Raw genomic sequence first — 20,449 nt, 5'->3', positions numbered from 1 at the left:
GCGCCCTGATCCCGCTCGGCGGCGTGCTGAACAGTTCCCCCAGCCGATCCCGGCTCTCGGGGCTAACATGATCCCCCCGGGCAGGTGCTGGGCCCGCGGTCCAGCTGGGGGAAAAACAAACCGGGATTAGAGCTAACGAAACTCTTCTGTCTCTTACAGCAAAGTCATTTACTGAAGCTTAATGGAGGCTTTTTTTTTTTTTAAAGGAAAGGGCATGAATGAAGGAAAAAAGCAGGCCTTGGAGAAGGAAAACAGCTGAGAGGTAAAACAGGTGTGTGGGATTAGGGCACAGAAGCTGAAGGCAAAGGTCTGGGCTGCAGATCAGCCCTCTGCCGAGCCAGTGTCTGCTGCACAGAGGGCAGAAACAAGCACTTCGTGCCCAGGAGGAACAGGTAAAAACCGTGTGCTCCCGTGAGCAGTGGCACAAACAGAGCCGGGTGTCCTCACCAAGCGCCCTGAGGCTGAACTCTGGTGTCTGTGCTGCAACACGAGCTCTTTCTGAGCTCTTTCTCCCTCCAGCACCGTGCTGTTAGGGTCTCCCTCCCCTCCTCAGCTGCCGTTTTTCCACAAACCCTCAGGAATGCAGCAACCGCCTCTACGCTCCCGCAGCATTTTGGCCAAGTCAGCAGCCAGGGAGCCGCAGATCCGAGCCCCCAGGGCAGCGTGGCCGCCCGAGCCGAGCTCCTGCAGTCTCTCAGCACAAGACACAGCAGCAAAGCACACGGAAGAAAGGTAACGGGGGCTTACACCCCTCTGGGTGCAGCCATCAAGCCACGCAGGGGCAATATTTGGAGAGGAACTCAAGGTAACCCTGCAGCAACAACACCCCCTCCCAGCCACACACGGCAGCGGGTGCTTTGGGACTGCTAATGATGCTCATCGGAGTGGAAAAGCTGCCGGAGAAGTTGGGCACCAGCCTCCTCCTTCAGAAAATAAACAGATAAATGTCACTCACTGTCCAAGTGCTATCAGCACAGACGCTGTTGTCAATAAATCAGAAGTATCTAGGAACAGCTTGAACAACTTTTATTATTTTTTTTTTTTAAAGTGCTTAAAACGTAAATAACAAGCTCTTTATAAACATTAGTTGCAACTATTAAAACATGAAACACACAGAACCCACTTCCCACGTACGCGAAGTACAGGGAAATCAACAACTCCCCGAACCCCAACACTTCTCTCTCCCGTTTTGGGGATGTTTCTCCACCCCACGTTTACAACACACGACACGCGCGGCTCTTTCTTCACAGACAAGTCGTAAGGCTGGGTCTACGTCACACTCCGGTACCCACGTCCCTTCAGGTTTCTTCCAGTTTAAGGATATACCTCGGCTGGTCTTCCGTCCCGTAACTCCGGGCCGGAAGGGGCAGCAAACACAAAAATTAATCACTCGGCCAGAGTTCTTTAAAAGCAAGAAGCCCAGTTGTGGGCTGACAACAGAACAGAGCAGATGAGAGCAAACCCTGCGGAAAACCTGTGAAACAGCTTGAATGTGGGAAAAAAGAAGGACGGACCAGGATGCAAAAGGCAAAATACGGAGTTATTGCTACGGCTGTGGTTGAAACCGAACCAGTGAAACGCTGCGGCTGGCCCAGGCGACTTCGTTAAAATCCTTTTGTCTGCTCCTTTCAGCAACGGGCGACAGAGCCCCGGGTGTCATCCTGCACGCCGGGCAGCACTGCTCGCCTCCCTGTCTTCAGATAACCACTGAATATGGATCTGGGACGTGAGCAACCTGAGAACATCTCCGCCAGTTATTTCTCTCACCCCCCGCACCTAAGAGAAAACATCGAGGTCCCCACAACCGGTCCCTCGGGTGGCTTGGAGGTTTTACTTCGAGGTTTTAGCGACAAAGTTACACAGACTCTGCCTTTAGCGTTGGCGCGTGGTGTAGTCAAGTGCTTGCTCTTATGCAGAGAAGAAAAACTGCGGGGAGGGAACGTTCTCGGGGTGGTGGGGTGGAGAAACAGAAGACGAGCACCTGTCAGATGCCTCCTAAACACAAGCAAGCGGCGCGCAGCGGGCAGGCGGCAGAAGGAAGCACGTGTTGCTGCGGAGGCCGCGCACCTGAGACGGCGCTCCGTAGCTCTGAGATCGACTTGAAGATCTAAAGTGCAAAACGGTGGAGCTTCGGAAGAAAAGGCAGAGCTGACTGAGGCAGAGCGGGGCGTACGGAGGCGGTTAGACGCGGTGAAGAGGAGGAGAGAGGCAGGGAGGAGGCGCAGCAAGCTCCTTAAAAACATCGGCACTTGTGTGTGGGGAGCACCTGCGGCGGGGAGAAGTCCAAGGAAGCAGCGGAGCCAGCGTGGACACTGCAGGACTTCTGCCCTGTGTAATTTTCTGTCCCCTAGTAACGTCCCTTTGACGTGAGCTTGTACTGCTCGACATCCCTGCCCCCTCTCCCTGCCCTCCTCCCCACGCTGCGCAGCTCTCCTGACGCCGTTCCAGCTGTCCACAACTCCCTGCCCGGTTCCAGGTGAAAGCGAAGGCTTTTCTACAGGACACGGGCACCCAGACAGGGAACCCTGCTCCCAGGCCATGGGAGATTTTGATTATATAGGCAAAGAGAAGTTTCTTTTTTCTCTCTCTCTATATAAAGAGTGAAACACCTTCCCTCAGACCCTCACATCTTACACCAGAAATGCAAGTCCCCGCATCTGAGACACACGGAGGGAGGAGGAACAGAAAGATGCAGGTAGAGAGGTGCAAAACCCCAGATTACCTCCCTGTTAGGGACAAGGGCAGGTCCAGGCTCACAAATCCTCCTTTTATTACGGTGGCGTGCAAGCTAGATATGACCAAATACCGTCGCCGCCATCAACGCCAGATCCCCTTTTAAGCTGATACCTCCTACTTCCAACAGCCTCAGGCTGCGAGCGCGACCCAATCCTGTCTTCACGCAGCTGAATTTTGTCTTGTAGTATCTGCCATGCCCTACGCTCAGCATCAGCCCTTAGTATCTGCATCTCCCCTGTCACAGAGCTGTCCACGCAGCCTGCCTGCCGAAGACCAAAGCAAACAGCCCACAGGGACGGGAAGGCTCTGCTGATTGCTTTTAGAAATAAACTCACCTAGTTCGAATTAGCAGGCAAAAGCTGGCCAAGCCACGTTACACTGCGCTGGAAATTGGATTTCAGAGCCTTTTTTTGGTAGGAAACTGCCATTGTTCTTTTGCGAAAGGCACAATTTTTCAGTCACGGTATACACGGAAACAAGTAAGGAGAAAAAAAAAAAAAAAAAAGAGTATGAAGTTTAAAAAAATCCAGGAACTTTTTAAGATCTACAGAAAAGATGCCCTGCACGTTGAGACAGCTCAAGTCCCACACGCACTGATCCTCCGCCTGCACGGGCACCTTGTAGCCAAAACACCGGCACAAGAAGAGAGGGAGCAACACCTCTGACGTGCCCTTCCCCAGCATCTCCAAACCAAAAGCTGCGCCGTACTCCAGGGGCCAGGAGCGTTGCTCACCAGCCTCAGACTGTCACCACCTACAGCTACTCCACCAAGCGTTCAGGGAGCCTTTACACGCTCACTCCAAGTTAGCAAGAAGCATTCAACTCCCGAGAGAGCTCGCCTAGGACGTCTAAGGGTGGGCCCAAGCTGCCCGAGACCCGACACGGGCGCGTAGATGTGATAGAACTCTAGCTGCTTTGGGACTAATACTGGCTCGAAGGGGATCTGCGCTGATTGCCGGGTCGCTAGCTGTCACAGCATGTGCTTGCGTGTGTCGGGCGGCTGCCTGACCTGCGGGGATGTCATGCATAGAGGCGGCAGGGCAGCCGGGCAGCCTTTGCACACTAGCTTCGGTCCCTATGGCATCTTCCTGTTGCGTTGAGAACGACAACACGAAGTCGGTGGCGGGGGGGGGCAGCCGGTGGAAAGCACTTCCTGCAGACACAGGGCCGGGGGGGTTAATACTGATCCGAAATTTCACCTGTGGTTTGTACGCACGGGTGGAGGGCCGGGCGGCGTGCGAGGAGCTCTCCCCCAGCACCGACGGTGCACAACAGCATCCGACAGCAGCCCCTTGCCCTAGCTGCCCTGCTGAGCACACTCAGGGGACAGTGACGGGCCGGTAGACCCTCACCCGGTTCAAGCATCCCCAATTTCTTCAACCAATTTAGCCCTGCCCATCGGCCAGGGCACACCAGTTCAGAGAAGAGACCGCGGAAGACTGTAGGCAGGAGAGCAGCAGCAGCATGACGAAGACGAGGGCGAGGTGGCCGCTTTCCAGCTCTCAGAATGCCCACGGACCACTTGAAGCATCGGCAGGATGAGGGCCTGAGAAGGTGCCACTTGCACAGGAACCTCAGGAGGCATCTGCCTCCCGCAGAGGGCTCTGCTCCTCCCCATAGGGCGGAGGAGGACAGCCTCCCACCCTATAGTTCCCAGGAGCTGGGTGAAGCTGGGGCTGGGGAGGAGCAGACCACCTTTCCTGCTAAACTCTGCGAACAGAAGCCACCGGAGCCCTCTTGCAAGAGGAGGGGGGGAGTGCAGGGATGTTTGCAGCGCGGTTATTGGAGAAGTGCTCTAGGCAAGCGCTGCTGGGCTCCGCGAGGAGGTTACTTGGTCTTGGCTTCCCCCAGCGGGATCTGGAGGAGCGTGGGGGACTGCTCCATGATGCGCACCAGCAGCTGGTCAATGTAATTCTCCAGTTCCTGGATGTGCTCCTCCTTCTTGCTCAGCTCCTTCTCCCTCTGCAGCAGGAGCTGGATGAGTTCGTCGTGGGTCAGGTGGTAATACTTGGCGGACTGGTCCAGCACGGTGGGATCCTGCGGCAGAAACCAAGAGGAACATTCAGCGAGTCAAAACCACCGCCCCCTTTAGCGTTTGCAAGGTCTAGCAGCACCCAAAGCGGTTAAGTTTTCCCTGCGTCTGTCTCGTTTCCAAATCTGACCTGATGAGCATGGGACGTCCTGCAGCCACCACGTCTCACCTTCCCAGAGCAGCTCGCCCACACGCCATCGGTTGTGCAAGAACACAGGAGGTGGAACAACCGCCCGGACATCCAGGCCCGTACAGCCTGGATGCACCTCCCAAACGGCTAAAAGCTAAAGGCATGGGCACAACGGAGCCCATTAGCCTGGCAAAATGAGACACGGCATTAGCTGCGCCGGGGCTTCCTCCTCTTTCCCCAGTCCCCCAGCAGCAGGCCTGGGTGATGGCCCGAGAAGAGAATTAAGGGCTGAAAGAGCCCCCAGGAGCTCCCACGGGATGAAAGCCCCCGGGCAGTCGGATCTCTCAGCAGAAGCAGCGCAGGGCAGCAGGACCCAGCCAGAGCTCATCCCAGAGGAGCTGAGACGCTCGTAACTCACAGCGTGCACTCCCCACAGCACCACGAAGGGCTTTCTGGGTACAGCAGGGATGCACTTCTCTTTCCACCCACGTGAACCCCAGCAGCAGCATTTTACTCGTTGAGCTGGGGAGGCAAACGGAGCAGCAGCAGACAAAGGGAAAGGGAAGGCACCCCCGTGAGATGCAGATTTTGCTTGCCTCAACACACCACCATCTGAAACACAGCCAGGCAAGCAGCATCTGAACGAGGCTCCAGGAAGCATCCTCCCTCTGCCGGGAGAAAAAAACCTTCATGCCCTCAGTCAGGCAGCTGCCAGGACATCCTCCACCTTCCACGGCTTGCAGATGACCAGGATTTGCTCACGTATGGTACAATAAAAACCCAGACCAAAGCCGACGGGAGAACTACACACCACCACGAGCAAAGCAGGGGGCAACGCAGCTCGGACCTTCGCAATCGGTTCCTACCTTCAACTTCTTGGAGTCCGCTTTCTCCGGGTGAGACGACGGGGCCACGGGCTGGATGCTGCCCGTGGTGACCGTCTTCAGCTTCTCCAGGCCGTTGCTCAGAGCCGCCGTCAGGCTGGACTTGTGCTGCTGCTTCTTCTCGCCGGGGGCCTCCTGCACCGCAGCGCTGATGGGCTTCACCGGGTGAGGGCTGAGGGGAACAAGGAGGTCGGGAATTTAGCATCCTGACAAGCTGGGGAGCGACGCTGCTGGCTGTCCCTAGGGGTTTTAAGGAGGACGGGACCCACTTAGCAGATTTGGTCACCTCCACGCAGCTAAATCATCTGCGTACGTGTTGCTCAAAGCTCACCTGCTCCAAGGAGAGAAGAGCCAGCGCCCTGCAGAGCCCACAGCACTCTCCAGCGCTGCTTCCACCCCGAGATGGGACCTGCACAGACAAGGAGCCCCAGGGTGAAACTCCTGGCGGCCAGGTGTTGGCCCGGCCGGGGGAAGCTTAACCCAGGTCCCACGTAACCAGGGGCTGCTACACTGCCCGGATGGGCCTTTGGTCACCCAGGAGCCCCCAGACGAGTGCCTGGAGTCACTACTAACGTGTCAGCATGATCCTGAACCACGGTGCGTCAGTTCCTGCCCTGTCCCAGCCCAACAGCCAGGCTCCACCACAAAGTTTGCCCCCTTCCACTGGCCACAAGGGAGGGCAAGGAGAGTGGGTCTGAACGCACCTTCTATGTCAGCTCTAGACAAACTACATTTTCTTTCATTTTTCCTTCACCCTTTACCCAGAAGATTGAACGAAGTGCGTTGCTTTTCAGCACGATGGAAAGAGAAGTGACCTGACAGCACCTCCCTGCAAGGAACGGACAGACCTGTGCAATGTACTTGGGATGGAAAGATCTTAAAAAGATCTGAAAACCTACCCAGGACCTCCAGGAAGCCTCTGCACTCCTCGGGAGCAGCAGGCACCCTACAAAGGGTTATAATCCGAACAATTCTGCAGGGGAAGGGGGATGTTGCGTTCACAGGGCCTCAGCTCTCGAGCGAGGCAGGCAAAGCACAGCCTGTCTTCACAAACAGGGACCTCAGGCGTCGGTGGGACGAGGTGTGGGAGGCAGAAGAACACCCACAGTTACCGTGCGAGCTGCCAGCCAGGCTGACAGACGCCTCTCTTGTGCTGTCAGTGCCTGGCTGTGCTTGATTTCAGCTCCCAAAGCAGAGCAGGCGGCTTTCAGCCCCGCTGCGGGTCAGAGCTGGCAGGTGAGGCTGTGACGGAGGTGGCATCACATCAGGCGTCTGCCCCAAGTCCCCAGGGCTGGTGTCCTTGTGCCTTGTCAGCAGTGGCGGATCAGGACGTGCCACGCAACGTCCCCATCGTGCTGACAGGGAGAAGTTCTCTTCGTATCTAACGTGCTCTCCAACCACGCCGCCGCCTCCTGTCTCCCATTTTCTAGGAGAGGACAGCGGCGGTAACACCGCCCGGCTCCGACAAGCCATTAACACCCCTTGTCAGAGCTGTCCAGCTGCACGGACAGGTCCCACGCAGCTTGGAAAGACAGAGAGGGATCCTACAAACCTGGGTGGGAGCCCACTGAAACGTCAGGGCTGGGGAAATCACCGTTCTGCACGCCGGCCTCGAGCACTCAGTGCCCTGCCTTAACTCCTTTCACCCGTAACGGTAAGCAGCACGATGCCTCCCAGCAGCTGGCTGCATCCTTTTGTTGCTACATAAGATGTGCGAGGATGAACCAGAGCGGACCAGAGGCCACGAACAAACCCTGAAAGATGTCCCTTCCCAGTCCTTTTAAAAAACAAAAAACAGAAGTAATGACTTTGCTCGAACCACGGAGCAGGGCTGCAGAAGCAGGAGACACACGTGTAACAAAAAGCCTGCCGGCAGTCAGACACTTGAACCATTTCAAACACCTAAAGGCATTTTTCTCCTGCGCCAAACTCAAAGGCCACTCGGCAAAAAGAAAACCAGCACCAGCCCTGGGACGGCAGCGGGATAACCGGGATGTGCTTCGGTAGCAGGGGGACGTTTCCCACGGCAGGGCTGATCTCGAGCAGCTCTCGCTCCTGTTGCCAGTGGGAACACACGAACTTCTGCAGAGCTGGAAAACACTTAAAAAAAAAAATAAAAATCGTTATCCCATTCTTTGCCATTGCTTCCTGGCAGCAGGAGAAGCCTGATCCACAGGGTCGGGTAGCAGGGCACTGCCAGCAGCACCCAGGTCGTTTCACGGCCCCATCCGAAGTCCCGCTGGGTCTGCTGAGATGTGGGACCCGTTTCCATCTGCGAATCCACCGCTGTGTCTCCAGGTGATCGTTAATAAGATGAAAACTAACGCCTTTGAGGTGAAACATCTCAAGGTGAAGGCAGCACGACCCTGGCACCTCTCCCTGCTCTTGAGCAAGCCTCGCCGGGTCGCGGCACAGCTTCCAGCGCTGCTCCCAAGGTCGCTGCTGAGTGCAGTCGAAGTCTGGGGGGATTTCCCCACAGCAGCTTAGGAATTAAGTCCTTTATCTTCCCATTAAAATGCTCCTCACAGAGAACAAGGCAACAAAGGACAAATCCGAGGAAACCGGCCTGACTCTCCTTGCTGTGCCCGCAGCACACCGCACCCGAGGGCCACACCTCCCTGCAGAGAGGGGTTACAGAAGGAAAGGGGTAGAAAAAAAACTCGGGAGAAGCAACTCCTCTCCTGAATCTACATGTGGATGTGGCAAACCACTCTCCGAGCACCAAGCGCTCCACGGGAATTGCATTCAGGTCACCAAGACTGGGACGTGAGTGGACCTGAAGCCTCATTTTGAAACAACAACACTTCTGCTGCGCCCTCAGCACGGGCGGCACAACAACCTCAGCACCAGTGACACTCCCAGTCCTGCCACCTGCAAGAGCCGTCACTTGCCACCGTCACGCATCCCCTGATCAGTAAGGAGCTGCCGGGCTCCTCCGAGGCAGGGGAACCCCCCCGTCACCACGGGCTGGCCTTCAGGTCCCACCTGCACCAGGGGACGTGACCGCAGCCACCTTCCCGGCAGCGAAGGCGCCCTCCTGCCCTTCCCCAAAGGGCCAAGAGGGGAAGCCCCTGCACACCCCAGTGCTGCCGCTGATGTTCCAAGCACCTGCCTTACCTCAGCGGCTCTGGATTTGCGGCAAGAGCCCCCTCCCATGCTGCAGAAGGGCTGGGGAAGAGCACGTGCTCTTCTGGACTCCCCGTTCCCCGGCTGTGTCTTCAAGGCTGGCCCCCAAGAAGCCGTTGAGAGGAGGCAGAACCGCAATGGGACCAGGCAGGACGCTGTCACTCGCAGACACACACGTCTACCCGCTGCCTTCACGAGACGACCAGCAGAGAGCTGCGCCGGCCACCAGGAGGGGGACGTCACCCCATCACACCAGACCCAATCGTCCACACCACGCACCGCTGCGTCCTCTCGCCGGTGGAAGAAGAGGCTGTGTCCCAGCTGAGCCCTTCTGCCTGCGCTAGGTTTGAAGCCTTTCCTTTGTCCTTCCACCTCTTTTGTACCATATCTTTTTTCTGCACGCCTCGACTGCGCTCATAGATGCTTCTGGGAAAGGCAGGTGCCACCACGGGGACCTCACCTCTCCCCCACAAGAGTTAGTCACGTCTCCCCAGCCCTGGAACGCACTCAGAGCCTCCCCCAGAGACCCTGGTAACTCTTCCAAGGTCCTTGAACCATAACACCAAAGATCCAAGCCATCCCTGCCTTCACAGGCAGAGGAACCGGATCTGAGATGCCCAAGGACTTCTGAGACCCGTAAGGTGACAGAAGCCAGCACCGACATGATGAGATCCAAGCCCCCTTCCTTCCCACGAGCCAGTCAGGCCTCGAGTGGCTGCACAGGGTGTCCAAAGGTGTCTGTGAGCACACGCTATTGGCAAAGAGGTCCTGGCCCTGCACTTCTCTCCCTGCCCGAGTTCAGCCTTTGGGATGGCAGGACACTTCTCTTTCCATGAAACACTAACACGACTCTGGACACCTGCTGCCTGCACGTTTTGAACAAGGTGATCTGATAGAGAATGAGTAATCCAGTTAAGAAGTATTTAAGGAACTGGCCTCGATAAAGAAAAAAAATCACTTAACAGACCCACCTCTTGCTGGTCTGTGCTCCCAGCATCATTCTGCACACCAGCCTCACGCCAAGGAGGGATCCTTGTGCAGGAGGACTGGAGCTCAGGTAATTGCCACCATCCCCATCCTCCTGTCCTCTCTCTCCCCAGGAACATTACCCACGTTATTCTTGGGCCAGAAGGGATTTTATCATTTCAGCACCCCCACAAAGCTCCATTTGCCTTCTGTTGCAGGCTGTTCAAATCACTGCTAGGAGAACCAGGTCCCCGTGTAAACCGTGAGAGTTTCCAAACACAGGGAACCTGACCCTTGGTGCTCTGGGCAGCCGGAGCCTGGGACAACCTTCTCCTGCCCAGAAGGACCCGAGGAAGGGCTACCACCACAGGAAGGGCTACCAGGGAAGCCAGAAGAAATATCGAAGGACACAGAGCAAAGACTCCATGCCCTAAACTCAGCACCTTTCTCCACTTCACAGCGTTTCCACCAGCACGAGACCTGGGAGGAGGAAGAGAGCTTTCTTTCCTCCACCACGGTACCCCCCTCCCAGTAGCCCCATGGCTAAGCCCTGCTTGGTTCCTTACCGATGGACACCTTGGCAGAAGGGAGTGGGAGATGGCATTTTGCCACCACCCCGGTGAAGCTAATTTTTATTTTGGCTATGGAGAGAAGTTTTTAGTACCTGGAGGTTGCTTTAAAAGGAAAGAAACCAAAGCTGAACTAATGGAAGGGGCAATAGCTGTGCACATGCCATGAAGGAGCTCACGAGAGCTCTAACAGCTGGAAGCTCTCCTGGCAGCCATGGGAAAGGCACCCGGTTTGCAAGCAGGGGGAAGATGATGGAGCCAAAATCAGCACCGAGCGAAATGCGGATGCAATTTGTGGCTGCATTTTCAGCTGGGGCAGATCTCGGGCGTGTCAAACCTTTCGCCCCGGATTAGAGCAAAGAGGGGACACCAGTGGCCGTTCCCCACCGAGATCCAAGAGAGCTGAGGGCTTGGGCTGCCCAGGCAGGGCTCTCGAGGACCACCGGTACTGATCAGGAGGGGAAGGAGACGGAGGGCACCTCCGTGGCGTCAGCACGGCCGGGAGCTGCCGACACCGAGCCGGGGGGTCCCCGATAGGAGCAGAAGGGAGACGGGGTTACGCCTCTACCAGATACACACCCTTCGCCTTCCCCGGAGTGCTCACCTGGTCGTCTGCTGGCAAAAGGGCTTCTCAGCTGGCTGTGTCTCCCTGGGCAAAACCACGAGCGCTGAAGCTTGTGTGTCACCGGACTGCAGCAAAGGGCAGGGCTGGGCTGCTGCTGCGCGGCTGGTGGCGGCAGGGACCCCGCTGCTGGCGGGGCACGCGACAGGGGAGGGGAAATCAAACTGCTCGGGGTTAGTCGCAGCCACGAGGAAAGGGGTGGAGAAGGCCAAGGGCTGGCTGGCATGCAGGGAAGGAGGCTTGCCTAGCGGCTCCCTGGGGAGGTTAGTGGGCTGGAAGCCTTGCTGAAGGGCTTCCTCGGGGAGCTGGGGGAACCTGAAGCCCCGACCGAGCCTTTCGGGCAGCACGGCTTGCGCGGGGAGGCTGTCTGGTGGCTTCTCCACAAAGGGGTTGCTCGGGGCAATGGGGCTGACTGCCGGAACAAAGGGATTGCCCGGGACCAAAGCATCCTGCTCGCTCCTCTCCTCCGCTTCTGGCTTCCAGAAGTCAGCCTTCTTGAAGTCTATCTTGCCGTCGGCCGAGCACCGGCGCCGCGGCCCCTCGGGCTCGCCAGCGGACGGCCGGCCCTGAGCCTGCCCGCGCCGCCCCGCACCGTGCCCCCACGCCGGCTCCGGCCGGGGTGGGCTGTGCCCACGCGCTAACCTTTGGGGACAGCCCGCTGCCTCCTGCTCTTCCAGAGCCGTCCAGAAGGCTTCAGGCTGGCCCGAGTCTAGCCTGGAAGACGGGGTTAATCCTGAAACACTCAGCTCCTCGGGGAACTGCTCCTGCTCCGTGGCCGTCTCCAACTCAGCACCGCCTGCCGGCCCCGGGGATAGAGGGGGTAAAGCTGGCTGGCTCCAGCTCTCCGGGGAGAGCTTCGACGGGCAAGTCTCAAACTGCTCGGCCACATCCTCCCCACTCGTCTCCGACGGGTCTGTCCCCAGAGAGGTGTCCCCTTTGGCCAGCTCCGCAGCTTTTGCCCCCACGTCAGGCTCTGAGTCTGTGGCAGCACCCTCGGCATCCCCAGAGGCCGGGATCTCAGGCGCAGCTTCGGCGGTGGCGGCCCCGGGTGCAGTTGGGCTTGGAGGAGCTGGGACGGCCGTCTCGCCGCTCCGGTGTCTCCTCGGCAGCTCCACGTCCCCCTTCAGACCCTCCACACCTTCCCGCCGCTCCTCGCCGCCCTGCTGCCTCACCTTCGGGTCGCACACCTCCTCCTCGCCGTCCCCTCCGCCACCCGCGGCCGCGAACCACCTCGGAGGTTTGGGGGGCGGCGCAGACGCCGACGCATCCGAGCCGGGCGCCGCGTCCTCCTCCTGCTCCCCTCGCACACCCGTCCACGGGGAGAGGACGACGTGCCTCTCGCGAACGTCGGAGCTGAGCCTCACGCGGCCCTCGCCGGCCTCCAGCCGCATGCTCGCCTGCAGCCGGTACACCGAGGTCCTGATGTCGAACGTCTCCTCCTGGCCACCGGCGCCCTGGGGGTCCCGTCCCGGCTCGGGGGCCGCGGGGAACCGTCTCACCGCCGCCTCCGGGAGCACCCGCGGGGGCACGGCAGCGACGTTGCCCCCCGGCAGCGTTTCGGAGGCGGTCTCGGGGGGGAATTTGCTTCTGGGCAGGACGCAAGCGGCGGCGCGAGGACCGCTTTTCGCTTCGAAGGTGCCTTCGCTGAGGAACGGCCGCTGCCCGAACGCGCTCTCCTGGCCTATGCTTTGGGTGCTCTCCGACGGATCAGGAGCGGTTTCGGTGGCGATGGTCATCCACCCGTTCTCCCCCGCACTAGAGGTTTCCTCCTCGTTACTGTCCCTGTCCTCCCCGCCGCGTTTTTCAGCAGTTCGTGCCGCCGAAGCCTCCTTCTCCCCCGGGTTTCCTGACGAGAACGCAGGCGCCCAAACCATCGGCGTGCTGCTTTTCCTCCTCCTCCCCCCCGACCCCGCGGACACGGGGCTCAGCACGTCCTCTATCACGGTCGCTTCCTGCGTTGTGCTCACCAAGTTCGCCCCCACGTCCAAACCGGAGAAATTCGTCCAAGACCGTAGAGCCGGGGGCATTTCGCTGCCGGTCTGCGGCTCGGCCTTTTCGAAAGCCTTCGCCCCCTTCTCGGCCGATCCGTCCGTGGGGCTCGCCGCGTCGGGATCGTCGATGAAGGCCATGCCCTCCGCCGCCACCGAAGCCAACAAGTTTTCCTTCTTCGGCTCCGGGTTGAGCCTGCTGGTGGCAAAGGCGTCGAAGGTGGCGTCCCACTCCGAGAGGGGAGGAGGACCGGCGGCGGCTTGCTCGTCCGGAGGAGGAAGGTCTCCGTGCGACGGGGGAGTGGTTTCTGGGACAGGGACGCCAACGTTTGGGGCTGGAGGATCCCTCTCCGGGTCCGTGAGCCTGAGGGAGGCAGAGGGACTGCAATCCGCAGAGGAACACAAGCTCCCAGCGACCTCTGTTGAAGCATGCGGCCCAGGCGGGAAACTAGAGAAAAAGTGAGTAGGTGAAGGAGAATTTAGTACCTGGCCAGCGAGGAGGTCCTCAAAGAAGGGATTGCTCTGCAGGGAGCTGAGGAAGGGGTTGGTAGGGGACAAGCAGCCAGGCTGGCTGGCTCCAGCAGCGGGAGGGAGGTTAGCGTTCAGCATGCTAGCGGCGGCGGGAGGAAACCGGGCAGGGGAGCGGGGAGGAAAAGGAGCAGGAGCAGCCGAGCTGGTTTCTACCTGAGGAGACACTTCCAGGCTGTGGAGGGAAGACAAAAGAGTCCTCCTGGTTAATGCCGTGACAGGGCTGCAAGCACACGCACCACACACACGACAGACGCTCCGGCTCAAAGCAACGCAACGCTCGGACACACGCTCGTCTCTCTGGTTAGGCAGAGCGATGGTGATGGAGTCAGTGCGTGGACAGGGCATGCACTACGACAAGGAAAGGGCGGCCCTTCTCGAACAGTCCTCCAAGCTTCCCCCTCCTGCCTCAGCGAGCCCTACGACTCGGGAGCCGGGGAGGCTTCCCCACCTCCTGCGGCCCAAGAGCTCATTTCGTTTTCTGTCCCCTGCCGGTGCACACGAGGGGCCGGGCTGGGGTAAGAGCGCACGAGCAAGTCTCTCCCAGCCTACCCAGAGCGTTGTCCGAATGCTCCTTCAACGGCAGGCTCGGTGCCGTGACCGCGTCCCTGGGGAGCCCGTCCCAGTGCCCGACCACCTCTGGGTGCAGAACCTCTCCCTAACACCCAGCCTGACCCTCCCCTGTCCCAGCCCCGCGCCGTTCCCTCGGGTCCTGAAGGTTTTCACGTTGTGCTGGGCACGGCGCGGACACCCCGCGACCGCAGTGCTCCCTGCCCCTCGACTTACCCGTGCTGGGACGGGGCCGGGCACCACGTGGGGCTGCGCCGACCCGTAACCGAGCCAGCGGTGCCACCTCGGGCTGCATCGGCCACGGCACAGCCAGGCCTGGCTGGGAGGCGGGGGGAGTCCTCACGGGAGGATCGTTGGAGGGGGGATAAACACAATTTTCCTCTCTACTTTTCAGCCACCAGTCCTCGTGGAAAGGGGGATCGCAGTCCGGGGGCTCTAGAAAGGTTCCTCTGGCCAAAAGCCCACGGGCAGGCGGAAGTGACCCGAACCCCAGCCCTCCCAAGGCTCTGCTGCAACGACCCAGCCAGCGAGGGACAGCGCAGGGACGAGACAACAGGGCGCGGGCACCGGCTGCTCGTGCAGACGGGACGGGCAGGCACCAGCCCTGTGATGCTCAGCACCACGAGCTGGGGGAGCTGGTGCAGGTCTGGGCCTTGGTCTGCCCCCTCGGAACCAGCTCCTTTTCCCCGCGGAGCTTCAGCGACCCTGCTCTCGGCTTGGGAGAAACGCGGACATCGATCAGCCAGCACCGGGCGCATCGAATTTTAATCGAGGATGAATAAAGAAGTTTTATAAAGGAATTGTTCCGCCAATACGCACGGGGCACGTGCAGCCCGGACCCATCGTGGCATCAGCCCGCCTCACTGTCAGCGCCCTGCTCAACGGCAAGGTGGCTTGGACAAGTATTTTCACTTGTTATTATGGATGGTTTTGACACGAAAAAAAGCTAGGAATATTTAAAAGCACCAAAATGCCACCTTGAGGCAAACGCTAACGATTCGTGAAGGTGTCCTGGAAGCAGAGGGCTACGTGCCGGCAGCGCGCCTCTGCCCGCAAGCGGTGCACGGTGCATCAGGACCTGCTCCCACTGCAGCAGGGCGAGGGACCCCCTGCTCCTCTTCTGGCAGCTTCAAAGCCCCGCTGCAAGCCCCAAAATACCCCGACAACTCCTCCTTCCTGCCCTCGTTTAAGGTAGGTCGCGCACACAGCGAGCGGCCAGGCTCTATTAGAGCAGTTCCTGCGCCTCCTGCTCCTCCTTCCCACCACGGGCAGGTTTTACCCGGAATTTTCATCCTGCCTCAGCTCCCTCGTTGCCCAGCTGGGAAGCGTCGGGCACGCGAGGTGCCATCCCTCACCACCCACCGAAACTGGTGTCAGTTCTGAGCTCGGAGATGGCATTTGAAGGGCATCTGCCCGCACGCACGCAACCAAACCAACTCCGGCACGCACCAGACACTCTGCCAGCTGCTACTTAGCAGAACTAATCATTCAGGCACCAAAAAGCCCCCCCAAAAACCCTTCTTTTCCACTCAAATCAGCATCTCCCTCAGCGCTGCGGGCACAGACAGCTCGTGGGTGCCCTCTCCTGCTGTCACAGCAGCAGTGGTGGCCGTGGCACGGGTGCCCATCCCCGTCCATCCATCGTGTCTCCGCGTCTCCCCCCGGCACGTAACGGGGAGGACAACCCACCGGGGGCAGCCAGGCGTGCACCACTGCAGAGGACAAGTCTCTGAGCTGCCCAGCTCCTCCTGGGTGCTTTAAGCTCACGGGGAACACAGCAAACCTCCAGGAGAAGCGATGGGAGAAGGGGATGCAGCACGCGGCATCCTCGCCGCTCTGTGCTCTTCCAAACAAACAAAAACAAACAAAAAAAAAACAAACCAAAAACCCACAACAATGGCCACGAGGCAGCAGAAGGCAGCGTGTCAGGGGCTGCACGGGGAGACGGGGCCACCAAGGTGTCCCAAACTCTCTCTGTTTGTTGCTTGCCGTCCCAAAGACCGCCAGGCTGCTGCTGGCGCTGAGCGGTGCCTCCACCCTCACGCCTTTCCGAACGCCGGAGGTGTGCCGGGCACAGAAACGTCCCCGGGGCAGGAAGCAAACCCGTGCAAACGCTGCGTGGCTCCCAGCCCCTCGGCTGGGCGCACGTTAGCCGCGGGCTCTCCTTCACCACTTGCTGCAGGCTGACCTTTTCCTCCGATCTCCCTCGAACTGAGGCTCTCCAGAGGAGCGCGGTACCCGCGAACAGCCTTCATCTGCGGCAGGAGCCCGGGTGGAACCGAAGGAAACGCAGCCAAGTTCCCCTTCCGCCCCCAGGGACGGGGCACTGCGCGGGGCAGAGCACCACAACACCCGCTTGCAGCTTCCCTGGGATGCTCACAGCGATTTTGGCAGCTGCTGTCCCAGCCCAGGGGCTTAACTCGAGCAGAGCCCCCCCAGGGGGCTGCGAACGGAGGCAGCAAGGGGTAAGCCAGGAGACGAGACCTCGGAGAGACTCCGCACGCCACCGCCCTACCTCTGCTCCTTGTCCACACTCGTACCCTTCAGTGATGTGCTCCAGACCAAGCTCCCTCATCCACGATTCTGCCCAAGCAGCGTTTGGTGCGCAGGAAGAGCGACCGAAGCCCGACCCAGCCAGCTCCGCCAGGCCCCAGCATTAAACGGCTTCAGGGCATTGACCAGACCACCACTGACCAGACCACGCCAAGCTGAATGTGTAAAACCAGAGCTCAAGTCCATCGTTTATTTATTTATTTTTTTTTCCCCGGTGAACATCCCTCCTCCAAAACCCCCTGCCAAAGGGGGATTTTCACCGCCCGTCCCCGTTCCTGCTGGTGCCCGCCGGGGCTCGCTCAGGGGCTGCACGAGCTGCTCTCGGGTACAACCTCCCAGCAGCATCCACCCCCCGGCTCTCCAACGCACCAGTTACACCAGTAACCAGCATTAACCTCCCTGCTCTGGTTACCGGCCCGGTGCTGGCAGCAGACCCGCGCTCCCCAGGAGCAGAAATCCTGCAGAAATCCTGCTTCTCTCGGAGGGAGGACGCTGGAAGCGCGGCGCTGAGGACGGCACGCTCCTCTAGAGGGAAACCTCCGCTTGCAGCAGCCCGACGGAAGAGCTCTGCTGACTCACCCACCTCCTCCCATCCCCAGCACGCCGCTCCGCCAGCCAAAATAAATAGCGGGTACCTTTCTGCCCTCGTTTATTTGTTTGGCAGCGCTTCCCAGGCGCATTTTAGCCTCCCAGCAGAAAAAAAAAAATAAAAAATAAAAAGAGAAAAAGAAAATATTGCTGAGCAACCGCCGGATGGAAAGTCTATTGGAAACAGCTCGTTCGGTGCAGGATCTGCCCCCCCCGGCTCGCAGCCTGGGTTTGAGGCTCAGTGCAGCCACCCCAGCCCTGCGGTTGCAGAGCTCCGGCCCAGCCCATGGGCAGGAGGGGGTGGGGGGGGGGGGGGGGGTAACTGCGCTCTGCAGATAAAGGAAACCACACTTGGGCCGAAAAAAGCAGGGTTTTGGGGAGGGCAGGGCTCGAATCCAGCTGTAATGCATCGAGGTTAAGAGCTGTGCTGAAGGGGGGATGGAAAATCCCTCTGTGGGCCCTAGGAGAGCCGTGCCCCCATCACCTGGGGCCAGGATTTCCATGGACAGCCTGGGAACCCAATGCATGCCCCTGCCCGGGGAGGGGGTGGAAGCCCCTGAGGCACACAGGTCCCCCCCCCAGCACCTGCAGACGGGGTTTTGGTGGCTGGGCACCGCTCTCAGCGCCACGAACCTCCCATCCTTGCCCCAGGACGGACGGACGTGCTCTCGGGAACGCGGCACCGCGCTGCCCCTCGTCCCGACGAAAACGGAGACACAACCTCGAGATTTGCCCCCCCCCCCCCCCCCCAAAACCACAGGCATAAAATAGCAGCAAAAAGCAGAAGTAGCGTCGGAGTGCAAGCAGATGCGAGCTGCTAACGGCTCGCAGGGGGGGCAGCGGGGCTGTGCCTTGCCCGGACGGCTCCAAGGCAGATGGGTCTCACCAGGGCTGAGCTGGTGCAGGCTTAGGGCCTGATTCACCATCCTGCCTCACGTCCGTTCCCGGAAAACACACACCCAGCGGGGAACGGGCAGGCACAGGCGTTTAAGAGTCATTCTTCACCCTTGAAGGCTCCTGGCAAGGGAGCAGCGCCAGCGTGTCGCACGTGGACTCGGGAGATACGGCGATGGGGTGAGGCGAGGGAGCAGCAGCGCCCCCAGGGGCGCACCCAAAGCACCCTTGGGCCAGAAGGGAAGACATCCAGCTCTTTCCCCGGTCCTTTTTACCCCGTGCTTGATCCGAGGCAGATGTGAAGTTTTGCAGCTTGTGCGGACGCAGAACAGCAGAGATGCAACCCTGGTGGCTCCTGCGATGGACTCGCCTGCAGCACCGCCGCGATCCGCGGTGCCCTGGTTCTGGGGGCACGGAGCTCCCCCGAAACCTTCTTCCGATTTCCAGCATTTCGGAAATGAAGCTTTTTACGAGCGCGTGATGAAGAGCGAAGAAGTCGGGTCAATATTTGGCCTCTGCTGACTACGGAAAGAGGAGTGACAACCCAGGTGGGGAAAGGTTTTACGTTTTCCTCCCATGAAAGCAGAAGGAAAGGGCTTTAATCCACAAACGGTGACGATTTGTAAAAAAAAAAAGAGGGCGCAACTTCTCTTTTTGCCTGTTGCCAGGCACAAGATGCAGCCCCGTTTTATCATCCCGATTCACGCCGCAGGAAGCACGACCTGTGGAGCTCTGATAACGTTGTGGGAAAGGCTGAAAATACTCAAACCGATTGTTTTAGCCCCAGGCCTTGCCTCAAATAAACCTGCTGAGCTTCTTCCTCACATACAACTCTCGACCACCGCAACCCTAAACACAACAAACACCAAACTGCCTTTTTTTTTATCCAGGCCTCCCTCTCTCCTCCCACTTCCATTCAAGCTGATATCAAAGCCCCGCAGACACCAGGGGTTAGCAGAGCCTGGGTGAAGGCACGGGGGACAAAGGCACGTAAAGAAGGGCTGAGGACAGAAACACCCCGGGTAAAGCACGGGAGGTTTGCAGCGATGGGTCAGCAAGAACAACCCACGACAGAAAACTTCCCCGAAGTCCAAAGCAGCCTCGAGCCAGCCGCTTCCCCGCTCTACAAAGGGAGGGGTTTTGCAGAGCAGGCAGCTCGAGACGAGCTGTGCCGGACCTGTCTTCGCCGCAGGCTGATTTAAACCTGAACTGTAAGGCATCTTTCTAATTACAGACCCTTTGACTAATTACAGGGTGAGACTGCCGGTCTTGCAAACACGACGGCTTTTGATGCTCTCTTCCCCACGGCCCGCTGCAGGTGAAACTTGACCGAGCCACGACGGGCACCGAGGAGGCACCGAGGCTGCTTGCTTAGCTACAGGAGCTGCAGAGCTGAAGTTTCCAGATCAGGAGAGTGGGAGGGGAAAAAAAAAAAAAAATCCTTGCTGCAGCTAAGTCAAAGTTGCAGCATAAAACTGCTCGATTCAGAGGACGGTTCCCTCTACGAAGCAAAGGTTAATCCGTCTCCAGATCCAGAAGTTACCCTGGTAAATGAGTAGCAGGCTTGCTTCTCCTCCGGATGCAAATGGATGCCTACAAAACACCCACAGATAAGCCCTGCTAGCTCTTCGATCGCACGCCTGAGAGAGAACACGCGTTTGATTATTGAAATGCAGACGGCATCGGCCCCTGTGTTCACCCCGGCACCGCCAGGACCTAATAAACCTTCCGACAGCTTCGGCTCCAACCGGCGGCCCGGCCTGCGAGGTCACCCAGTGTAAGGAAGGGGAAGAAAATGAGAAAAGCGAGAGTTCTTCATAACAGAAGAAGTAACGATGCTGTAATTAGTGGCTTGAGGAAGAGGAAGATCCGGGGAAGCAGGACTAAGCCTCTCCGTCTCCCTGTGATGATGGGAAGGACGTTTTTGCACCCGAGACTCGGTCGCTGGCTCCCACCACCCAGCCCGGGCCACATCAAGGACAAATGCTTCTTACCGGGCTGCCCAAAAGGTGCTCAGCCACTCTGTCCCCGAACCGAAACGCTGCGGCTCCTCGCTCCCAGCCCAGCACTTCGCCATTCTCCATCAGAGACTTCGCCAAACGTTTCATTTAAGCCCCCCCTGCTGCACTTTAAGCTCGTTACTCCCCATCTGAAAATTGCCAAGCGCAATTAGAGCCCGTTCGGATGCTGGGGAACGTCCCAGAAGGGTCCCCTGTGAATCTGTTCCCTCCAGCCCGTGCTGCTTCAGAGGGATTCCTATTTT

The 20,449-nt window shown here is 59.0% G+C and overlaps 1 protein-coding gene across 1 annotated transcript in view; it reads right to left on the bottom strand.

The window, feature by feature from the left end:
• Positions 1-1,005: 1,005 nt before the first annotated feature.
• Positions 1,006-20,449, bottom strand: part of RAB11FIP5 (RAB11 family interacting protein 5) — a gene marked incomplete at its 5' end in the record, with an annotated part of 31,998 nt that continues 12,554 nt past the window's right edge. Inside the window, 4 exons of the mRNA XM_035547135.2 lie at positions 1,006-4,773; positions 5,765-5,954; positions 6,114-6,191; positions 11,708-13,501. Of these exons, the coding sequence (XP_035403028.2) occupies positions 4,564-4,773; positions 5,765-5,954; positions 6,114-6,191; positions 11,708-13,501 (2,272 nt within the window). The remainder of the gene's footprint in view (positions 4,774-5,764; positions 5,955-6,113; positions 6,192-11,707; positions 13,502-20,449) is intronic.

The sequence above is a fragment of the Cygnus atratus genome, chromosome 4 (assembly GCF_013377495.2).
Source record: "Cygnus atratus isolate AKBS03 ecotype Queensland, Australia chromosome 4, CAtr_DNAZoo_HiC_assembly, whole genome shotgun sequence".
NCBI classification, from domain to species: domain Eukaryota; kingdom Metazoa; phylum Chordata; class Aves; order Anseriformes; family Anatidae; genus Cygnus; species Cygnus atratus.
The sequence above is the reverse complement of the archived record's forward strand: the minus strand, read 5'-3'. Positions and strand labels throughout refer to the sequence as shown.